Here is a 23,205-nt window from a genome sequence, read left to right on the forward strand (position 1 = left end):
TTTTTAATAGAATAAAAATAAGCCGCCAGCCAAACAGTCTCAACAGGCACACTGAAGTCACGTGCTTCACACGTGTCTCCTTATAGAAAACGACACCTCTGTGTTTCTCCTGACTTTCACAATGAGTTTATAGCGACAAAAAGATCTTCGATACAATTAACGTTTTCCTCAGTTTCAGTTCATTAATACTCTGTTTCTTGATGTTCATCTCCGCGCCTTCATCTTCAATCTCCATCGGTAATCACAGAAATCATCTTTACTTTTTGATACAAAAGACAGAGGACTCAAAAAGTTCTCTTTTTTTTCGTTCAAGAACCCTTTTTTATGTGCCTGTTAAAAGGGTTATTGATTTTATTCATGTTTTTTCACTTCAATTTTTTGTGGGGTTGAGTTTTTATTTGAATAATTAGCACCCATTAGCAATAAATTTGATTTTTTTGGGTGGTGGGGTGGTGGGGTGGTGGGGGTGGAGTTCTTTTCTTTCTGGTATACTGCAGTTGTATGTCATAGTTTCTTGTGTTGTAAAGGTGGTAGTATTTTTGAATGTCTGTGGACAAGGAGGATGTTAGGCTACTCTTAAAATAAGTGTCACTTTATCATTAAGAAAAATATTAAATAGAAGAATTGAGCACTATTAACAAGAAGTAGTTCTTTCAACATACTAAGTTTTGTATTGAATTCCTAAGGTGACAATTTTGTTTGCTAAAGTGACAATTATTTTGGGATGGAGGGAGTAAATTCTATTGTAGTGGTGGTTGTTTGTCTTAACTATATTGCCTTAGAGGTTCTGTAATTCCACCAAATCATAAGTTTTGCTTCCTATATCTATAGGGTTAAGAAGAATTTGTGAGAACCACAAACTCTGCCTTTCTTCCTTCTACATTTCTCTGCAAATGAATAATTATGTATATCATTTGTTGTTTTTCATTGCTTGAAACCCAGATAAGAGAAGGACACTCTTTGTTAATAGTTTTTTTAAGTGTCATGGGTAACTGAATACCAAATACCTCGTAGCCTTCAACTCAATGAGATGTAGCTACTAATGTGCCATAGGTTTGTTCTCTTCATTTGGTGTTTAATGATGCATATAGAGAGTCTTAACATTCTTGATTGGAAAGGGTAGATCTGGGAGGTGGTATTGTGTCTCTTCTGGACCTTTTGAAATAAAAAAACGGAAGAGTTTGGAAGAGGTCTTACTTTTAGGCACAATTGATTAAATTGTGATCTAATAACCAAAATAAAATTTAGATGAAAGCAAGCTTACTTGTTCACATGATCTTAATGAGGGGATGCGTCTTGATTAGGTGTTATCATTTCTTTTACTTTTTAAGTTTTCTGTGGTCCTTAGTTTGCCTTTTATTTCTAAAGATATTGGCGACTGTTTCAGGTCCCTCGCAATGTTTCATATGTCATGCTGATGGAGGTAGTTGCTCAGCATCATTAGGAGCTACAAGCAGTTGGATCAAGCCATCATACGAGGTTCAGAGATTCTCTGACCATTCAGGTATAAGGTACATAGCTTGAGAATCCTTTTCCAATAATGACAAAGAAGCTTGACTTGACTGATATTTCTGATCCTCTGGGTTTCTGCTGCTTGTTGACCTACTTACCTTCCATAGTTAGCTATTGGTGTTTGTTGTGTCAAATTCTCTTTTTTCTTTGGGAACTCTTTAGTCCGAAGCCAGTTCGTTGGAACCAATATGGCTCTGCTCTTGGAGACTGGTAAGAAGTAAGAACAAGATCAGAAATCATCTTAATCTTCTTGGTCTAGTTAGGAATGATCTTGATTTATTCTATTCCATTCCTCAATGTAATTTTGTTTGGTAAATTATGAGTTAATCTAGATTTTACAAACTCCTAGTTCAGCAAGTCTACCCCTATTCCATATTTAGAACTTACATGGCTATAAGATATTCGACATTTTACTTGTCAAATGGATGTATGGAAGACTGTACAGATGGAAGTCATTTAAATGACTAGTTAGAGAGAGTAGCTTCCCGACCTCCGTTGAGTCGGTCTTTTCCAATCAAAGTCAGCAACTCAGCACCATCTTCTACCTTCAGGCTATCACCAACCATTACTTCCCATATTGCCAGAACGCCTAGATGCTTGAGACTTCGCCAGAAAAACCCATCACCCAAAGAGGCAGGTGTAATAACTTTACCACTACTAGAGATGATTGTTTAGTCAAGTACTCTTTGAAAGATATTAGTTTTCTGCATATGGAGACTCTAGTTGTGTGCACTTTGTATTGATATTTACTTCCCAAAAGCATTTGTGAACTTTGTATTGCTTTCGTGTTCTCTTTATTATATTACCATAGTTCTCAAAAAAAAAAAAATCTAACCTTTTCACCTTTTTTACTGAAGGAAAAAAGTTTACTATTCTGGTTCTACTGAAGTTTGGCTTTTTCCATATGAAACTATGTGGTCTTACACATGTGCTCCTCTCCTGTATAGTTTCAGGACTGAGAACCCTTTCTTTGGAGCTGCACAATCGCATTGGCTTGCTGTAGGACACGAGAGTAGCCTTTCAAGAATTTCAGTTGCAGCAGATTACCCAGATTCTGTTCCTGATTCCCCTAACTATGTCGGCAACAGTGGCTATCACCCTCTTGAAGGAATGCGGGACCAGAGACGAGTTCGTGATACTGAACTCACAGCTGCTGAAATAGCAAGGACAACTGTTGAGGTTTGCGCTAATATATGCTATATAAATTAGATATTGTTCATTCTACATGCAAGTGAAAAAAGTTTGCAAGGTATAAGTACGATTACATTTCTTTTGGATGGCTCAGATGGGGTATTTTTATTTCTAATTGTAGGCTAATAGCAATGCATTGTTGATATTCCCTGGCACGGTTCATTGTGAACCTCACGAACAAGTGTCATGGGCAGAATTTCAGTACGTGATTGATGAATATGGAGGTTTGTCTGTTTCTGTTGTAGTGTGTCTCACAGTGTAGTAATTTGATCATTTCCCTTATTATGTTCATATTTGATGGTTTGCTTTCATGTGCTCAGACATATTCTTTGAAATTTATGATGACAAGAATATCTTGCGGAATCGGGATGCAAGTAATTCCGTGGTACATATTTCTACTTTTATTTATATTTTGTCTTCATGGTTAATATCAGATCATGGTTGAGCTTTCTGTATTCTCGTTAGACATTGTGATTAGTATTTTCATATACCTATTAAAAATTGTGATTAGTATCTTCATAACTCATAAGCATGTCCTCTGAATTCGCCAAGTTCTTATTTATGCAGTGCAGTTATAATCTCTTGGCGTCTTATTTGGCTGCGTGTCATATCTCTATTAGTTATTGTCTTAAGGATCATACATGAACTGATGAGATCGCTAACAACCAACACCTATACCTTGGGTTGTTTTAATTAATTGTCACTTCATCATTTCTAAGGCTACTCATAACAAAAAGTGTTGGGGTAGCATGACTTTTAACACCTTTAATCATTATAGTGTTGAACCTGAAAATTGTTGCATTTGGAAGTCGGTGTAAGAAATGACTAAACTATCTCGATGATCTCTCACTTTATCCTCTTTGTACTTTTTCTTTCCATAGGGATGTGATTGGATCAAATAGCTTTACGCTAGTTGTCAACCTACCGCAACTCCATTTTATCCAGACTAGGGATCGACATAAGAATACAAAGCTCACACAGTCGGACTTAATGGCTTCAATATGTTTTTCTTCACTTTAATTTTATTTCCTCCTATCAATATATTAATGGAAGTTCTTCCTTGGGCACTATGTGAGCTGGCTAGTGTCTCGTTTTTGACATTGAGATTTGAATTAGACTTGTCTTGAGGTTGATAAACGACTGTTGAAGAATGTGTTATGTGGAATTTGAGTCGTAAGAGTGTAGATCTGTAGTGAAATATATATCTGTAGGTCAGTGCTGAAATTTCTACCATCCCTATTTTACTGGATTATTTCAGAATGCATTGATTGGAATGGACTTCTCCCAATACGAGAAGGGGAGGGTAGAATCACCTGATGACATCAATTTAGCAGGTGATTCTGTTGATGATTCTAATTTCTTTGACGGTTTCTTCGAGGTGAATAAACAACCAGTGCAATTTCACTATATAATTCAGCCGATAAGTCTTAGCTTATTCTTATGCTTACATGTGTCCTTGTATTTGTTTTCTGCAGGGCGAAAGTTCTGAGATGTACGACTATCAAGTTGATTGGGGGATGCCAGATAGTTCTAGCCCGCTGCACCCAGTTTATTTTGCTAAGTGCTTGACTAAGGTGGTTTCTATTAGTAACTCTCCTCCTAGCTATTTTTTGTTAATGAACTATTTCTCGCTCCTAGCTCTATTATGTAACTGTCACTTATATGTGTATGTTTTCATTTCCCAAATCTTATTCTTTGCACAATAACCAAAAAGAAATAATCAAAGGCATATACATAAGAAAAAGCCAGATGACATCACTACAACATCGTGTTTCATTTACTGAGTACATCTCAATCCACACTAGTTTCGATCAGTTTATTCAAGTACAATTAACACTTTTTTTATTCTCTAAAGCAGAATATGTAAAGTCTCGGCTTTTGATTCCCCAACCTTTTTCTGTATTAATGAGTTCGGGTTTCATGCATTTTTCTGGGAAAACATTGAAGAAATAAACTCAAATTCTAAAACAGGAGACAGTAGCTGTTTCTAAAATAATTTATAAGAAATCATTCACACATAAAACCGGAGGAACTTTTCGTATGAGCAACCAAATCACATCTTTACAGAATCGATGATGTTTTTAAAAAATAATTCACAAAGTAGTTATTTTATTGATGAGATCACTATTGTTGCTTATTTTAGTTGACCATATTATGGAAGCTTGAAACACAGTAGAAAGATAATGAATTTTCCTTCTTTTTTTGCCTTCTTTTTTTTAATTGAAAGTTGGAATATGAAGTACCTAGGAGGAGACATACAATGGTTGTTTTAAGGATCTATCTCAAAGTGAAGCTCTCAGTGACACTGTGTAATGGATATAAATATTAAGATAACCTTCAGAAGAGGAAGAACTAATTTACTGGTTTCTTGGGGCCTCACTCTAACCTGAACAAGGTCGGTTCTGTAGGCTCATAACACTGTAACCTTGATTTATAAGGATACAAGAACCAAGTCTGGTAGAGGAAATATGGCCATTAGACCAGAGCATGATTAACAACACCATAACCTTTGAGTCATGGAGCTGTAGAGATTCATTCTCAGCTCCAATCTTGGTGTGCTAGGATGGTCTATTGTTTTTTTTTTGATAAACCTGATTTCGGGCCAGCGCGTGTACCTCAACTGATTCCACAGGATACTTGCCACCTCACACCAACAACAGGTGCTAGGTAACTTTTCCACTAAAACTAGAACATATGGGAAGAAATCACCTAGTGTGTTTTTGTCTCTGTTAGGATTAGAACCTGAGACCTCATGATGCCAGGGTTATTTGGTATATGTTGCTTGTTAGTAGGTATTTTATAGAATAAGTGGAGGTGCATGAAAGCTTGGCCCGAACACCACAATTATAAGGAAAAAAAGACATTGAGGTGCAAAAGTGCCAATCAAGTTCTGTCTCAAAAAAAAAGTGCCAATCAAGTAACATGCAACAAAAAGTACAATAAAAACTCTTCTGCATACTGCACTAAAGTTCTTGGTACGCCTTCCTGTATATTATATTATTACCTCTCTCTGGATAATGATCTCGCATTGTTGAGTTTGTCCACAATAGTTATGGGATGGGATTTGGTCTCATGCTATTAGGAAGTTCTCACATCAGGAACTAGCTTTTGGGACCCATCTAAATTCTTGGTCTACCCGATATTGGGCTTTCATATTATGTTGTCCAAGCTCTAGTTAATAGGCCTAGCTAGGTATGCAGCGTTTGCTCATTGGTTGTGGGATGGGGATTTGGTCTCCTTGTATGGTTTTGGTAATCCTCATCTCATGAGCTAACTTTTCGTGTTGAGTTAAGTTCAGGCTAGTTTTTGATCCCCCATCATACATGAGATGCTATGTGACGTATGGTTTTCAGAAATGACATTTGCCCAACTTTTGGAGCATACATTTAAACCTTAGCTTCTTTAATGAGTTGTGCATTAAATGGAATATGCTCGAACAATATGCTACATTTTCATTGTGTCTGTTTTAAATTTGATTTTTCTGAATAGACATTGTCCAACTTGGTTCCTCTCAAGCCACAACCTATTGTGTATTTCGTAGGCTGTTCACATGAAACATGCTAAGATGATGGATCATCCATCAAATGGCATTTCAATTTGGGGACGCCTCAAGCCTGCCTTTCTGGAAGAAGAATATTACGTGCGAAGGCTCTTCAGTGGCGATGAAGTTAGTGACGGCTCCACCTTGGATTGGAAAGGTAAAGTTGAGCAATCAATAATTCGTTTCACACCCTGAGGGAAGCAGGGAATTTTCAAAATTCAAGGCTAGAAAATGTTATCTACGTTGTTTTGGTATCATAGTTTGTTGTCTTGGGTATTTAAATGGAGAAGGGTAGAAGGGCTGATGCGCAAACCGTGAGTGACGCAATGGGGATTTCTCATTTATAAAAAAAAGAATGTTTTCCTGATAAGTGATAAGTGGAAAATGTTTCTTCTGTTGATACCTTCATCTCAGGGATGATTGCTCATAAGCATTATGTATGTCTATACCTTTAAATCAATATTTGGCCTTAAGATTGCAATACAAAATGATGTATTTGCAGTAGGGATTAAGGTATAGACGATATAATGGAGTCACCTAAAATGAACTTATAGAATAGTCTAACTTAGATGAAGCTGAAAGGGGATGTTCTGGTAACAAATTATGAAATTTAGTAACTTCTCGAGGGCTGTTTAGACTACAGATTTTGTTATTTTTTCAGGTTTAGTTTCAGGTTTTAGGAGATCCAAAAAAAAAAAGAGAGATTGGAGTAGAAAAAGAGCAGGAATTATTTGAAGGAAAAGAAAGGAGAATGAGGAAGGATCAGTAGATATTTCTCAAATATTTCTTTGTGCAAGCTGTCCCCGTCTCCTGAAACTCGGAATTATGCTATGTGCTTCTTTAGGAGATATTGGCGGAAAATAACAAAAGCTATATGTGAGTCTTGAACTTGAGGCCAAGAAAAGACATGAAACTTGAAGCAAGTCTTGAACTTATGGCCAAGCAAAGACATGAAACTTGAAGCATCATAACTTTACTTTCTTTGATCCCCTTCCTCCTATTAAGTCTTTTAAGTTAAAATTCCTTTCACTTAAACCCACCTTTGGGAGAGTTCCTCTACAATATTCATTCCTTTAACAAAAGTGTGCCTTATCCCTTTCAACTCATTTATTTAACCTGCAAAAACTGTATTGGTCTGCGCTGTTAGCTGTATGATCACTGATCTTAGTTTAGAATGATCTCTTACTCTAGATCTCAGATCAGTGTATGTGACAGTGAGAGATCTGGCCACAAAGAATCTTGTTCCTTTTCGAGTTTTTATTGTATTATTTGATTATTTATCTGTTGATTTGCTCCTTTTTTGTAACAGATGGAGAAATTTTGAGCTTTAGTTCAAGATATGACAAGAGCCGCACTTTGTCTTCTATCTACAGATTGGAAATCATGAGAGTCGACCTATTTTCTGTGTATGGTGCTCAGGTATGTACTTAACTCATTTCGTGCTTGTGACGGGATTCCAGCCAACGAAAATCTGATTAGTGGGGTGGGGTGAAATGTGTTGATTCAAGTATTCTCTGTGTTCTTACTTCTAAAGATTATGATGCACATGTTTGGTGTGTGTTATGCACAATCCATTTTAAGTAGTCATACACAAAAGGAGGAGGTTCTAGGTTCGTCTTTGGAAAGATGGTTTGTGATAAGTCACCTAAGTATGTCCAGGTGTGAAGGGGGAAATCTTGAGGAGTGAGGGATTAAAGTATGTATTAAGTCTCTCTTTGTCACATCTTAATCTTTCTTATTGAGTAGTATTGCATGTATGGATTATCTAGTTTTAGTATTTCCTATCCGAAAAGAACTGAAATATGGTAGAAGAATACGATGAGTGCAGAAATGAAAATACTGTTTTTTGAAGTATTCTAGGACCCCGATAGGCAATAATGTAATGCTCAACGTTCATCCTTCTTTTTTGACGCAGTTAGCAGTAAATTTGTATGACTTCCATGATGCTGAGCCTGACAGTCTTGTATACTCAGCTCCAGCAATTTTAGAGTGGTTTCGGCAGCAAGGAATAAGGTGCAAATATGCACTTAAAGCTCTTTGCAGAAAGAAAGGACTTCATGTTGAGGTACTCGTCAATTGATGCTGATGCTTAAATTTTGATATGCATAGAAGTTGCAAAGAATTAGGTTGATCTAGTGCTGTTTCTACTCTTCAAATGATGGTTCTTTTGTAACACTAGTTTGGACCATCAAATTTACTCTTATTCGCGAAACTCCATTTAGAAGTTGAAATCTAGTATTCTGATGTAAATGTTGGCAGTTATTTCGATATCCTTTTTTCCCGCTTTAACTTTTTCATTTCAATAAATGTTTGATTGATCATGTCATTATCTTACATTAGAAAAGTTCAATGAGAAGTGAAATCATAGCTAAAATCGAACATTCTGCTCAAGTATTGGAATTTTTCATATTTTATGTATCAGTCTTTGCAAACATCTAATACAACATCCACCCTTTTTGCAGAGAGCAAATTTGATTGGAGTTGACAGTCTTGGCATGGATGTCAGAGTTCTCTCTGGAACAGAAGTGTGGACACATCGTTTCCCCTTCAAAGTTAGGGTAAGTAATAGAAAATACTCGACTATATACACTCACAGATGTGTCGTGGTAAAAAACAATATGAAGTGAGTGATCTGATGTTGTTTGTAAATGTTGCTTCGGTGTTCTGGAAGTGAGCAAAGTAGAACTTGCATATCTATAACAGGATGAGAGACTACTTGCTAATGTGAAGTGTGTTACTTTTAATACACGCCTCATGTCACATGGTAGAACGCTTTTTAGTTAAAACATCTCAAAACAATAGACATTATCCGAGTCATGGGATTGACTAACTTGAGAAGGCGTTTATCCCTCCCTCGTCTATCCATCAAGATGAATGAAAATGGTGACCTTTTTACTGCTTTGGAGACGTTCTTGGCCAAAAACGTTCTTTTCTGTTACATTTCTCTCTGTACGACTAAGTTTATGCGAAGCTTAAAGTAACTGAGATTTTGATTCTTTTTACTATGGCTTCTCTGCAGGCACATTCAGAGATTGCTGCTGAGAAACAGATCCGTCAGCTTCTTTTTCCCAGGTCTCGTCGTAAGAAGTTTAGAACTGCTGAAAGAACTGGAGATTTGGACTCACTTTAAGTTTAATCTTACTGTTTAGAAACAGATGTTATGAATAAACGTATTATCTATATATGTTACTAAATAATTGTATGCAGTTAATTCTCAGTTTTGATTTCTTTAATGTCATTCTGCTAATGATTTAGTGATGGATTTGAATTATATATAGTGATCAGTTGAAACCCCCTTTGATTAGATATACGAAGATAAAAAGAGGATAGTTATATAATGATTGAATATGGGGATTTCTAGTTTATAAAAAATAGTGTTGTCCTTATAAGTGGCAACTTCAAATGGGCATTATATCGAAGTGTGACACTTAATCGTAAATATTTGTTCAATCGGATTATTTCAAACATTTATTTATACTTGGCTATCTACGTTGAAGTGAGACATTTATCTTAAATATTTATTCACGTATGAATGATTATATTGAAGTGAGACGCATTTATTCACATCGACCTAACTATATCAATGCTTATTTTAAATATATTCTTCAAACTTGATTAAAGTGCTCATAATTAATTAGATTCAAGGACTAATTTAGCGATACTCAATCTAATTTAAGGTTAAATATGTTTGATCAAATAACAGTAAGGATGAAATTGCAATATACAATAATTAAGGGAGAACGGGACTAAAACTACTATTTTCCCGCCACTTTTTAACTCCTATTAAATTTAGTCACCAAACAAACCCTAGCAGCCCTAAGTTTCTTCCTAAGTCTCCGTCAGAGTCGCCGGGAAATAGACCGGAGAGAGCAGGGGGACGATGAGAGTATACAATTTTGGAGTCTAGAACTTCTGTCAACCTGTGCTTGTTAATTTTACAGAGTCTTAATATTTCATATTCTCTGAAATGGATGTAGACGAGATTGAGGAAGAGGAGTTTGGATTCTCGAGAAATTATTTCCTTGCTAAAGAATTGGGCTCTTCTTCAAGGAAAAAATCTGCTCGGAAGCTTTCAGAAATTGATCTCGTTGACGAAGAGGTTTGTGTTTTTGACTCCTATTATTGTTCAACTGTATGTACAGCTTGAGCTGATTGCACCAACTGTTCGAACACTACATTCGTGTGCTGTAGTCTTTGGCATTAGTGGCCTGAGCATATGTATTGGCTATTGTGCTATGGCTTTTTTTTGATAGACTGTCTTTTGATTGTTTGTTCTGTGATCGACTGTATAACCAAAAATTTTGACATCGAGCTATCGAATGTTTGCCAATTCTTATGTTACAAAGACTCTTCTTTATAGTATATAGCATAGTCACTTCCTGCAAAAAACTAGGAGAAAAAGAGTATCCCTTAAGAGAATACCTTTGCTAGACCCAAATAGATTGGATGATTCATTTAAGTAATTGTTATCACTTGATGAAATATTTGAGAACATGCCCCTCTTATCCTATACACTGTGTTTCAATCAATTCTACCGTGTGTAGACGTACAGTAGTGACATTTTCTTCTTTTTTGTCAGCATGGACACATAATATTTCAGATAAGCGTTAGGGCAGATTTGTGATTTTTGTTAACCGCCATTTTATGTTTATCAGTGTCCTAAGATGTTAGACAAAATTTGTGATTTTTGTGATTAAGGAGAAAAGAAGGGCTGATTACTCATTGGATTTCCAATAAGTGCTTGAAGTTGCATTTACAAAAGAGATGGACTACCTCATAATGTGGTCTGTGATCATTCAAATGATAAATCAATGGAAAAAGGCCATTGTACTATACCCTCAAAGATGAGGGTTTATGCACAATCTCCAAATCATACTATTTGTCCATGTTGTGCTCAAACATAAGAAAGAAGTCCATAACAATTATTGTTGCATGCAGGAATTAAGAGAGGTGGCAGCTAGTATTGAACCCAAACATGAGAAAGAAGTTAATGAGTTGATCAGTAGCTACCAAAGTTTATATTCAAAATGGCTTTTTGTGCTAAGGTCAGAGTCCTGATATATCGGTTTACTCTATGCTATCCTTTTTGGTTAAGTTTTTTTTATTTGCCTTTTTTCCATTATCTATCAAATTTAAACCAGGAAGGTTTTCCTTACTAATTTTCTTTTAATTTAATCTGATAGGAGCGGCTTTGCACTTTTGATGTATGGATTTGGATCAAAGAAAGCTTTGATTGAAGATTTTGCCTCAAAATCTTTGACTGAGTACTCTGTCGTAGTCGTCAACGGGTATCTCCAATCTATAAATCTTAAACAGGTATTCGTCTATTGTTTTCTTCCTTGTTCAAAAGTTGTGCTTTCTTGGTACCTATATTTTAAAAATATTGTGTAGAAAGTCTCAAAATCCTCTGTGCAAATTTTGTGAAAAATGATATTATAGGCATGTATATCAGGTCTAGACAGCTTACTACAAGAGCACTGATCATGCAGGAGCATTTGCTTATTGAGCTGTGTTTGGTTTGGTTGCAAGCTTCCTACTTTAGTGCGTTACAGGCTCACTGGCATGGATTTTTAATTTAGTGCTGACAATATTTTGAAGATTATTGTTATATGTTATAACAGTGCTAATGGCTTTAATGAGGGGGCTATGACTGAAGATTTCACATTGGCTTGTCCAATAAGATGGTTATGCCCAGACTTCACAATCCTAGAACAATTGAAATAGAATTCAAGTGGTTGAAAATAATTCCGAACGCTCCTTTTCTCTTGGTCTGATGGAGGCTATCAATGCTTGAAACATCAATAACTGTGTACACAATTCATGTGATTCTTGGTGCATAGTCACTGGGACTTAATATGGCAATAGTAATTCCTTTTTCTTAAGTTCCTATGCTTGTTCATAATATCAACAATTACTGCAGCTCTGACCACTCCCTCATTGTGATATCATATGCCAAAGATCTCCATGAGAAGCACATTTGACATTACGCATGTTGCTGGTGCACAATCTTTCTGAGTAATACTAAGAGATCAGCTATTGTTGATTTATAATTTCAGGTGGTGATAACACTGGCTGAGCTCCTCTGGGATCAAGTAAAATTGCGACAGAAGACTACCTCAGGAAGTCTGTGTAAAAGCCAACAACCATTTAACACCAGATCCATGTCTGACCTTCTTACTTTTCTAGACAGCCCAGACCTAGAAGTCGAGGACTGTTTTGTTTGCATTCTTGTTCACAACATTGATGGTCCTGGATTACGTGATTCTGACAGCCAACAATGTCTTGCAAGCATTGCTGCTTGTTCTCATGTTCGTATGGTTGCTTCCATTGACCATGTCAACGCTCCTCTTTGTAAGAGCTCCCTGAACACCTGTGTGAGCGTTTATATAATTGGATACAGGAGTATTTGTGGAAATCTTTTCTCCGTGTGTTGCATGTACTAGTGCATTTTACTAATTTTACGTGTTTTAAGAGTTTCTAGGAGTAGTTTCTTTTGCTAATTGCTGCTTGAATGTAAATATATATCACTTTAACTATACCATCTGATGCTGAAGTGTCAAATTCTAGTCATTTCCCTTAATTATGTAACTTAGGCTGGTGTTTGAACTCTTGTTTATTATTTGCATGTCACATTCAAAAAGGTCTTATATTTGCTTTATTGGCTGTCGTATATGCCAGTGTGGGACAAGAAGATGGTTCATACACAATTTGACTGGTACTGGTGCCATGTTCCTACTTTTGCTCCATACAAGGTTGAATCAATGTTTTTTCCTTTCATCCTCGCCCATGGGGGCAGTGCACAAAGTGTGAAGACAGCTTCAATTGTCTTACAGAGTTTGACTCCGAATGCTCAAAATGTTTTTAAAGTTCTTGCTGAGCATCAATTGGCCCATCCTGATGAAGAAGGTAAGTGCTTTCATACTTTGCTTTCCCGTTTCTATCTCCATTTCCATGTATGTTGATGCGATTAGGTCTATGCCTTTAGTCATACCTTAAAGTTGGACATGGTTCTTGTTAGGTATGCCAATCAACAATCTGTACAGTACGTGCCGAGAACGGTTCTTGGTGAGCAGTCAAGTTACTTTGAATTCACATTTGACAGAATTTAAAGACCATGAGTTGATCAAAACCAAAAGAAATTCTGATGGTCAAGATTGCCTTTGTATTCCTCTTACAAATGAAGCCCTTCAGAAACTTATAGCAGATATCGTTTAATAGAGCTTCTAATACAAGCAGCAGAGGCATGTTTAATGTATGACAAACTTCATGTGTAAAAAAGTGCACATCTTTTCACTTGTGCATAGGAGTTGGCCTGATCCTCAGCTGCAACATGTTAGGATATCTATTTAAATATGGTTAACCTATCAAGCATCTCACAGAGAGAGCAATATGACCGGAGTGATTTCAGTTTGTGGCTTTGTTAGATCCTCATGTAATGTTGCGATATTTATGGAGATTCAGTTATGTAAAAAGACCAATCTTCTTGGAATGTATTTTGTTTCTTAATGTATTTTAAGAAGATTACACAATTTAACTAATTAGAGATTATTATATTTCAGCTGTAACCCCAGGCAATGGAGCCACGAATCAATTTTTAAAGTGACTTCATACACAGGAGGAGGTATTAAGCAATAGTAGAAAATGTTTTTGACTTCAAAAGCTTACAATAATACTGAAGTTTTATTCAAGTAAAATGACAGAGTTAACTGTTTGGCAGCTACATCACATTAACGCAAATGGAATAAGACCTTTCCTACAGGGGGATAGAGGAAGAAATAAAAAAGAAAGAGAAGTCCTAAAACTACAATAAAGTTATCTTCCGTATATTCCAGGCACTGTTTCGGCGTCAAAACTTTGCCTGTTTTCTTCAGTTCTTGAGCTCTCAGTGGCATCTTTTCGTGCAGGATTATCTAGGCCAGTTTCCTCGTCAAATCGCTTGCTTCTTACAATGCCTTCATCAGCTACGTTCTTATCCACCTTATCCCGCCTGAAACGGAAGTCAAATATGTAAAGTTATTCTGCTAGTGAATAGTGATTTGCTTTCTCACATAGGAATATATCTAAGTACTGCAGCAGCAACTCGACTGTTAAGGATCTCATCAGTGAACAAGAACAAACTCTTTAATGTTCTACATTGTGATAACTAGACTAAATTGATAATCAACAGAAACCATCCAAATCCAAGTTAGGATTAAGTGCAGAACAGGCATGTTGGAGGAGAGTTATCACGGATAAGTACGAAGTTCAGGTTTTGGGTGGATGACAGAAAATCTCTCAAGGGTAGCTTTATGGAGGAGTATTGTGGAAGGAGTTCTACCAAGATGTTAAAACATTTAGAGATAGTGATGGCACCATAATCAGCTTCTGGAAGCAAAAGGGTAATACCACATGGTGAAGCATTCCAAGTCCACTTTCATCATATGCAACCAGCAGAGAGCACTGATGACACAGCTTTGCGAAGAACAGAAAGGAATAATCTTTTTGGAACCTGAACTATTGGAGAAATTTCAAAAATTGGCAGACTGGAGAAATTAACAGTTCACTTGAAGTCTTATATTAGCAGGTATCATTAATGGAAAAGGATAAATGGAGATATGAAGGGCACAGAGTTCCCTTATTGCCCGATTTAGGTAACTAGGCTGCCAATGGAAGTAACTTTCTTCAGCTTTTTAGTATCAGCTGCATATGGTGGATTTCCCATCATATAAATAAAAGCTTAACCGACAGTTAGATTATCCTCTTAGTTCTATGAAAACATGGACAAAAAAATAATCTAAGCGCTATTATACAAAAAAAGAAGATAAACCCCATTCAGGAACCAAATTGTTACTTACCCAGAATAAATAAGAAGACCTACAGCAACAGCAGCAAAAGCTACAAAATATATCCAGTCAACCTGTAGAACATGATACTGATTTCAGAACAACACTAATAAATCACAGAAAATGTATTACTTCCTCGTTTAAATAGATTTTAGTGCTCAAAATGAAAAGAAGCCGATTGTTCTGCAAACCTTCTGATGGTATACAAAGATACGAATTACAACAGCCCACATATCAGAGGTAAGCAAGGCTAGATTTAGCATTGTAGCACCACTCCTCTGCATCCAAAAGGTGGCATCTTAGAATGAAAAAAAAAAAAAACTAGCTCCAAACTAATGAGCATCAACAGAAAATAACTATCAAGAACCAAGAATGAGATGATATCTACAACACCACATCATTTTCTTTAACAGGTCAACATAGTGTAGATTGCAACACAACTATATTTAGATTGGAACATAGTAAACTGCCAATGGCTTATTTTATATATTGATGGAGAGATTGAGAGAGGGGGCAATACCTTCAGCAAAACGGGAACAAATGAGTAGAAAAGAAACATCGCCAATGCAAATCCAACAAAGGGAAGTGCCTGAAATTCCACATGGTAATAAATGTTTAAACAACTTGATGTGAGGATAAACTAAAAGACTGCCAGCAAAAGGACAATGAAACAGATTACATGAACACAAAATGAGAAGGAATGATGAGTCAGTTCCCCTCTTAAATAACCTCACAACTCACATTATTAGACTTACTTTTGGACTGGCAAGTTAGGCTCCTTGAAATAAAAGACCCCAACATATCTCATATTTCTATATTGTTTCAGTTAACAGATTTCAGTGACTTAGCCTGAATGCCCCTACTCTGAGCCCTCGCACCATAGCCCACCACCTTTATCCCAATTTCCTAAAATAACAGCCCTCTATTTCTTTTTTTTCCAGTTTTAGAATTAGAATTAAGATGGGAAAACTTACTCTTTTGTAGCGTGTACAATTTGTTAGCAGAAGTGGTTGAACATAAAAGAGTTATAATGTTTTTGAAAGTGGAATGAGAGGATCTGAAAGCTTGGATACTGTTTTATACTTTATAATGGTGTAAGAAGTACGATGTTGCTTTCTCAATCACATCAGATTTCATTCCTTTTTCAGCAGTGTTTTTCCTTTTCATTATTGGGAGGGCAGATGACTGTATAGGAACATCAGGAAAATGTGGACCCCATTCTTCTTAGAATTAAAAATAATGCAGGTTGTGTATTGTTAAGTTCACCTTTTAAAATTACAGCTTCATGTTTGGGTTCCATTGATACTTGTGGGAAAAAGAAGTGTTCAATTAAGTCATAAATCCAACATCAGTGAACTTGCTCAGAAATTAAAGATAATAATGCTACACCAGTTTGCTCTTCTGAAGGCAGCATTTATGTCTTTCTTCATTTTCTGTATACATGTTCATTTGCGAGGAAGTAGATCAAAGATAAGAGACTTACTGCTCCAGCTGACCAGTGAATGGACTTCAACTCATTGCGCTCAAGTATGCCTCTGTAGCATGGTTAAAGAAATTGCGTACAGAAAATCATCAGTAGTGAAAGAATATGGATTTATCAAGAAAGAAGTTTAAACCCTATAAGCTCTTATAATGACTGAATTAAGTATCATCCAAATGTGTGAATTGTGTTTTGAACATCAAAGAGAATTAGGATACATTTGGCAACCACTAACAATGGCACCAAAAAGGCCCAGAAATGCCATGAGTTCAACCATATCAGCACTTTTGACAAAAAACTCCTGCATAGAACATGAAATTAAAGCATTAACAATGTGAAACAGGCTAACCAACTTGAGAAACAAGACCAAGAAAGAAATAGTTCATAGTAAAAAGGGTAATGTACTGTACAGGGAATCAATGCTACCTGAGAAAAATATAATATATACGAGAATGGAACTCCCCGTCTATTATTGCCTTCACAGTTTGTGGAATGACTTTTATCCTTTATCATAAGGTGAATTGCTAACAACAACATATGTTGTGTAATCCCAGAAGTGGGGCTACGCACCCCTACCTTGTGAAGGTAGAGAGGTTGTTTCCAATAAACCCTCAAGTAAAGCATTTTAAAGCAGGTTTGAGAAGAAAATACAACAGTGCAAAAATAAACAATATAGCAAAGAACAGTAACAACAATAAATAATACAACTGAAGCACAGGAATAACGGATAATATAGCACTCGAAGGACAAGATAATAGGAGAGTAATAGTAATAATACTGAGAAGGAACCTATAGTCTTCTACCCTAATCATCGACCTCCATATCCTCAAGGGTCATGTTCTTGATAAACTACAGATATGTCATGTTTAATCACCTCTCCCCAATACTTCTTCAGCCTACCTTTACATCTCCTCCTACCTACCATTTCCAACCTCCTCGCTGAGGCATCCACACAGGGAAGAAAGAAGTTCTCTAACTATACATAGATATCATTTTTGGTTCAAAAGAGCAAGTGAATAACTGAATATTCACAGATATCATTTGCTTACCTCACTGACATTACTAACGGCATATAATGTGGCTCCAGCAATTACAAGTATATCCCCTTTGATAGGATTGCTACCACCTACAGCAGTGAGAAATTAAAGTATTATTTTTCTGCTAATAGACATGCTGAATTTGATTTAAATGGAGCCGGCAAATTACTAAAGCGCAAAATCACTAAAATGAGAAGCAGCTGGATTAGATTCACAACGAATCATATGATTACCCCCTTTCAAAAAGTAGCAGATGATATACGATCATACATATAAACCAACTTAAGCAATGGAAAAGGGCATGCAGTGAAGCCACATGAATAATAAACATCAAAGGGAACAAGTAGGATGACTACTGGTTGTAACAGTATTACTTGATCGATCTTCGGCATGTACATCTGAAAATATCACCAGGACAATACCAGCAATACAGATGGCAACACCAACTAATTTTCTGGGTCTGTATTTTGTCTTCAAGAAAAACCACGTAAAAAGCAGAACACACGGAATTGCCCAGCAATCCAGCAACATCACACTTGTTAAGGATGTGTACTGGTAAGCCTTCACAACTGCAAAGCAAAGGCAACAGAAAATGAACTGAGAGTTTACTTAATATCAAAACGTGGAATTCCTATTTTGTGCAAACATGCATTGCCAATCCTCATAATCTCAATCCAGATGAGGAGATTATGGTCTGTACAAGTACAGATGAAACTACGTATTTTGAGAGACGATGCAATGCTAAAGAAAAGTCTTCATAAAACACTCATATGGTTTTGTGGTCAATCCTAGCAAGAAACAATCGAAGAACAAACACTAGAACGTTGAGGAAGAACTATGGTACTGGTTTTTTTTGTTCTGTTGTCCAACATCATGATGTTCCCATGATGCATAATAATCACATAGTTCAACTGACATGCACGGAATTGCCTTTAATAATCACATAGTTTAGCTGACATGGACGGAATTGACTTTTTAAATAGAAGTAACATTGCATGTATATCGTTTAGTAAAAAGCAAGTCATCAAGGTTTGATCAGTGAATACTCATCAAGTAGAACATGTTCATTTCTGAAAGATTGAAAGAGATGGAGAAAGATAAGGGAGAACAGTTCAGTTGCATTCCATCCACAAGAGAAGGTAAGTAAGGCAATTACCTAGAAAGTTGGCCTCCACATCAACTATTCCAAGGAGGATGTAAAAATACCATTTTGCCTGGTCAAACAGAAAAGAAAATGAAGGTAAACAAAGCATCCAATCTGAATGCAACAGCTTGCTAAATTAAATAAGCATCAGCAAATAATGTTGTTTAAAACAAAGAAAAAGAACACAATTCTTAGGAATTCTTTTGAATATAGATGTCCAATATCTGATAACGGCATTAAAAGGAGCTTTTACATGTCATGGGAACTGGGATACTCAATCCATAGTGTCAAGGTTTCAAGTTGAATACTCGCCACATATGGTATGCTAGCCAACCTTTGATCCTAAGAGTATTTGATAAGGTATATAAAAGTTTTGAGCTACTCTCCCCCACCCCACCCCCATCCCCTCCTGTCACAATAAGGGTTTAAGTTGGATATTCATATTCTACAGAAAATAGCAACACATCAGAACTTGTTCAAGCAATGGGCCTCGAAACGAGTTCAGGCTAGTTTTTTGGTTCTCAAATTAAGCATTCGTCAAAGCCCTTAAACTTACACCCAAAAGCTTTCACTCTATATGTGCTGAACATAATTCTCTTTTAATAACTACTTAGGTGAGAAATGAAAATAGGTGTACTAAGTGGGAGAATATGCAAGGCCAATAGAAAAGAAAATGTTGTATGGAGAAAAACCAAATTAGGCCTAATTACTCTTGCAGGAATTGCTTAGGTCTTGGACATATTTTGAAATACTATATTTTTTTCCTGAGCCTAGGATATTCAACATGCCTCAGAACACTGATAACTAACTTCCACCACAAAATGTCAGCCTTCATATACTTGTCAAAAAGTATTGTCATTCTTCAGATATATGGCAAATAATTAAATTGCAGAAAGCACATTAGAAAATTATATGCCGAACAATGATGAAAAATCTAACTGAAGCAAACCTTGATCCCTTCTTGCCTGTAAATCATAAAAACTCCATAAAATAATGCCAAGAGCACGTAATTAAGAAAAGACTGGGACGTCGGTGCATTGATTCCTATAACAAGGAAACAAATTACTTATCAAAAAAAGAGATATGGATAAAGGACACTAAATATTAAATTACACTTTGTCTTTTGAAGGAAGGAATGGAGAGGCCAAGGACAGAATATTGGGTGGCAATATCTTCTATATCACCCCCAAATTGTTGCTATCTTTGTACGAAATTTTCTGAACGTCCGTGTTTAGAACATCATTGCTACCCTCCCCTTGCACTTTACCATCCATTAATACAAGCTAAAAGAGACAAAAATATTCACAGAGCCATCTCAAGAACTCAATTTGCTAGCTAATACTGGTTCCACTCCATAGGGATGATGTACTTTGACCATAGACTAGATACTAAGCAAAATTCTGTGGAAAAAGAGTGTCTGGATAACAAAACTTGGAAGGGAAGTATTGTTTTCCAATTATCTACCTCCCAAACTGAATCTCCAATTTTCATTTATGAGCCCACAATTAATATTTCACTACATCCACCATCTTCAATAACATATCAATCTTACCCTTTTAATCAAATTCAAATTGTGGTGTCGGCCCGAATCAGCTTTCATGCACCTCGACTAATTTCACGGAAAAACCTAACACCTCCCACCAACAAGTACCGGATAACTTTATCCACCAAAACTAAAACACGTGGAAGGATCACCTAGTTTTTTTTGTCTCGTTGGAATTTGAACCTGACACCTCATTGCTCCAATAACTTCATTATTGACCACTGGGCCCCACGCTTGAGTACTTGCCATATATATATATATATGTATAATTAAAAAAAAGTATATATATATAACTGTTCAATGCTATGATGAATCTATACCTCTACCAAAAACTTAGCTCCTACAACAGAGAGTCCACCCACTCGAGCTACAGATTATATAATTTACATCAAAATCAAACAGTATACCTAAAAAACTCGAACAGAAAGTAAAATTAAGAGAGAATTTTACCTTTTCTAGCGAGTTCGGATGATAAAAACCCAGTAGAAGTAATCAAAAGGGAGAGAAATTGCCCTAACAGGAGATTAATCAATGTCTGTTTGGTCCAAATTCCCTTCATGTTCATCATAATTTAGCAAATTACTCAATACACTTATATACCTTCAAATACTGGGAAAAACCCCAATTAATCACCACGAAGAATTTTCAGAGAGAATGCAGAAAACTGCAGACTCTCTTTGTTCTTCAAAATAAAATTAATATTTTTTTGCCAGGATTATATAATAAAGCTTTTATGATGATAAAATTGATTAGTATTCAAATTAGCTTTAAGCCGAATCTTTATAACAACAATTAACGGCCGTAAAGACTTCAAAAATTCTTTTCCATTGTCGCCCATTATCGTGAGAAATTGACCAACTAATAATATATTTATTATTATTATTATTATTCGCCAACAAATTATTAAAAAAAATTAATTTCTTATTAGTAGCAAATCTTCCAATTAATATAAATTAATAGTCAATGTTGTAATCATCATATGGTGGGTCCAGTCTATTGGCCGACTATAACATATGCGTGGACTTTTAATCAATAAATATAAATTATTGGGTGGAAGAAAATAGTTACCTAATTATTAGTATATAAATCTTTTTTTTATATTTTATGAAAACATCCATCATTTGTAACTTTAGACTAAATTTTTCATTTCTAATTTATTGTAAAAAATTTATATCGTTATATAGTATTTTATATCATTTTTATTTGAGTTTGTTCTCTGTAATTTATTTTCAATTATTACAAATAGTAATAGTAGTTTTTCATATATAAAGCAATGGTATTTTTTTTTTTGTTTTCTTTCTCTTTTTTCAAATTCAGATTATGTATGTTGGCATGATTTTTCACGGAATAATTTCATTATAAAATGATACAAATTTATAGATATTTTTATAATTTTTAAAATTTACAAGTATAAATCATATTTTTTTTTAAAAAAAGATAAATATTTCTCTTAAATTTTATGGTCAAACATATGGTGAAATTTTACCCAAAAATAACTTGCCTAGAATATTTATAAATTTATGGCCAAACACTAATTTATGTTGAGAATTTACGAAATCAACTTTCCTATCCAATTTTAAAAAATAAACATAAAGTTTTATTTTGTAAACGTTTTATCTTTCTCGAAAACTTACTATATAGGAATAGATTGAAAATGATATTGTTTCTTTTTCTTTTAAAAGAGTTTTGCTTCTCCTAGTTTCTCAAAATTAATTTCTCTCCGAAATACAAATTGAAAATACATTAATTAACATTGATGATCAGTTTTTATTATTTTATTGTGATCCGTTTATTTTATATTTTTAATTAAAAACAATGACGTCCATTTTTATATTAGTATATAATGGCTATGAGATAAAATCGTACAATTCGTTGACTTTAGTTTGTCCTTTATTACTATTTATAATATAATTTAGAAAAACAATAATTTGCATTTTACTTAAATATATAAGGCAAATCCTAAAGATGCATGTATTCGAAATTTCTTTTTTAAAAAAAACAATTTAATGGATAAATGTCCATTTCTAATACTTGCAAGTTGTGAAAATCTATATAGGAATATAAATTCATAAAAAATATGAATCGTCTGAGGTCTAATAATAAAATTTGTATTTGATGTCAAATCAAGAATTAGAAAAAAAAATTATAATAAAATTATCATGCTAAAAATAAAAGGAAAAGAGAATAATAGAAGCAATAAATAATAAAAATAACAGAAACAAATAAAATAATAATTATATTCAAGATTTAGAATTTGAAACTAAAAATAAATAAGTGTTGCAATGTCAACTAGCAATAGTTTTTTTTTTTTTTTGGCTTGTGTAATGTCAACTAGAAAGAGTGTTATGTTGTACTAAGCTAAACTCTATCCACATTATAAATATAAATTATATGTCTCTATAAGTCGCATGATCTAATGCATTACGAAGAAAATCTTGTTGGTAGTGTCACCTTCAAATAGATTATGTAGTGTGCGATTTGAATATAGTCGGGCCTCTAATGTGATTTAGGACACAGATAGAATATGATAGATTGGATTAGTGTTTTAAAATGTGAGGGCGTGAGGTGAGATGTTTTATGTAGCAGAGACGAGACGTAAGCCCGGAGGTATGTTTTATGGATCTACGGGCCGTAATCTCACGTATATTCAATTTTATAATTTTATTACTAAGAAAATAAGCATAAATAGAACTTTCAATTATTTTACAAATAAATTTTAACAAATAGCCTATAATATATAGAAAAAATATTATGATTTTTATTTGAGAAATGTATTAATAATCAATAATTAAGAAAAAAATATTACAATTACCATTTGAGAAATATCATTACATCAATAATAAAAATATGATTTAAAGCAAAAAAGTTCAATATAATAAAATAACGCCTCGAGCGTACGTTTTTACGCTTGAAGCTTATGTCCCAAATTTTAGAA

At 34.9% G+C, this 23,205-nt stretch overlaps 3 protein-coding genes across 3 annotated transcripts; 2 read left to right on the plus strand and 1 right to left on the minus strand.

The window, feature by feature from the left end:
• Positions 1-103: 103 nt before the first annotated feature.
• On the plus strand, positions 104-9,502 carry LOC107021741 (uncharacterized protein At3g49140). Its single transcript, XM_015222447.2, has 12 exons — positions 104-237; positions 1,388-1,511; positions 2,460-2,691; positions 2,825-2,927; positions 3,024-3,088; positions 3,962-4,081; positions 4,179-4,277; positions 6,245-6,401; positions 7,554-7,663; positions 8,160-8,309; positions 8,707-8,802; positions 9,264-9,502. The coding sequence occupies exons 1-12, from the start codon at positions 201-203 to the stop codon at positions 9,372-9,374; spliced, it is 1,404 nt and encodes a 467-aa protein (XP_015077933.1). The 5' UTR covers positions 104-200; the 3' UTR covers positions 9,375-9,502.
• A 512-nt stretch (positions 9,503-10,014) lies between these two features.
• Positions 10,015-13,777, plus strand: LOC107023694 (origin of replication complex subunit 2). Its single transcript, XM_015224469.2, has 6 exons — positions 10,015-10,343; positions 11,183-11,289; positions 11,428-11,560; positions 12,301-12,595; positions 12,923-13,150; positions 13,263-13,777. Exons 1-6 carry the CDS (start codon positions 10,212-10,214, stop codon positions 13,457-13,459), a joined length of 1,092 nt encoding a protein of 363 aa, XP_015079955.1. The 5' UTR covers positions 10,015-10,211; the 3' UTR covers positions 13,460-13,777.
• A 128-nt stretch (positions 13,778-13,905) lies between these two features.
• Positions 13,906-21,016, minus strand: LOC107023695 (solute carrier family 35 member F2-like). Its single transcript, XM_015224470.2, has 11 exons — positions 20,721-21,016; positions 19,677-19,771; positions 18,740-18,797; positions 17,958-18,152; positions 17,596-17,672; positions 16,765-16,847; positions 16,550-16,601; positions 15,587-15,655; positions 15,258-15,344; positions 15,079-15,140; positions 13,906-14,231 (listed from the first exon to the last, which is right to left on the minus strand). The coding sequence occupies exons 1-11, from the start codon at positions 20,836-20,838 to the stop codon at positions 14,057-14,059; spliced, it is 1,071 nt and encodes a 356-aa protein (XP_015079956.1). The 5' UTR covers positions 20,839-21,016; the 3' UTR covers positions 13,906-14,056.
• Positions 21,017-23,205: the final 2,189 nt, after the last annotated feature.

The sequence above is a fragment of the Solanum pennellii genome, chromosome 6 (genome assembly GCF_001406875.1).
Source record: "Solanum pennellii chromosome 6, SPENNV200".
In the NCBI taxonomy this organism is placed as follows: Eukaryota; Viridiplantae; Streptophyta; class Magnoliopsida; order Solanales; family Solanaceae; genus Solanum; species Solanum pennellii.

Coding starts and splice junctions, on each gene's coding strand:
- LOC107021741 (XM_015222447.2), top strand. CDS start 201: ATGTTCATCTCCGCGCCTTCATCTTCAATCTCCATCG. Junction 3,089..3,961: donor GGGATGCAAGTAATTCCGTG/GTACATATTTCT, acceptor GGATTATTTCAG/AATGCATTGATTGGAATGGA. Junction 6,402..7,553: donor CTCCACCTTGGATTGGAAAG/GTAAAGTTGAGC, acceptor TTTTTGTAACAG/ATGGAGAAATTTTGAGCTTT.
- LOC107023694 (XM_015224469.2), top strand. CDS start 10,212: ATGGATGTAGACGAGATTGAGGAAGAGGAGTTTGGATTCTCGAGAAAT. Junction 11,561..12,300: donor AATCTATAAATCTTAAACAG/GTATTCGTCTAT, acceptor TTATAATTTCAG/GTGGTGATAACACTGGCTGA. Junction 12,596..12,922: donor CCATGTCAACGCTCCTCTTT/GTAAGAGCTCCC, acceptor CGTATATGCCAG/TGTGGGACAAGAAGATGGTT.
- LOC107023695 (XM_015224470.2), bottom strand. CDS start 20,838: ATGATGAACATGAAGGGAATTTGGACCAAACAGACATTGATTAATCTC. Junction 16,602..16,764: donor ATTGTTAGTGGTTGCCAAAT/GTATCCTAATTC, acceptor ACCATGCTACAG/AGGCATACTTGAGCGCAATG. Junction 15,345..15,586: donor TTGTTCCCGTTTTGCTGAAG/GTATTGCCCCCT, acceptor TTTTGGATGCAG/AGGAGTGGTGCTACAATGCT.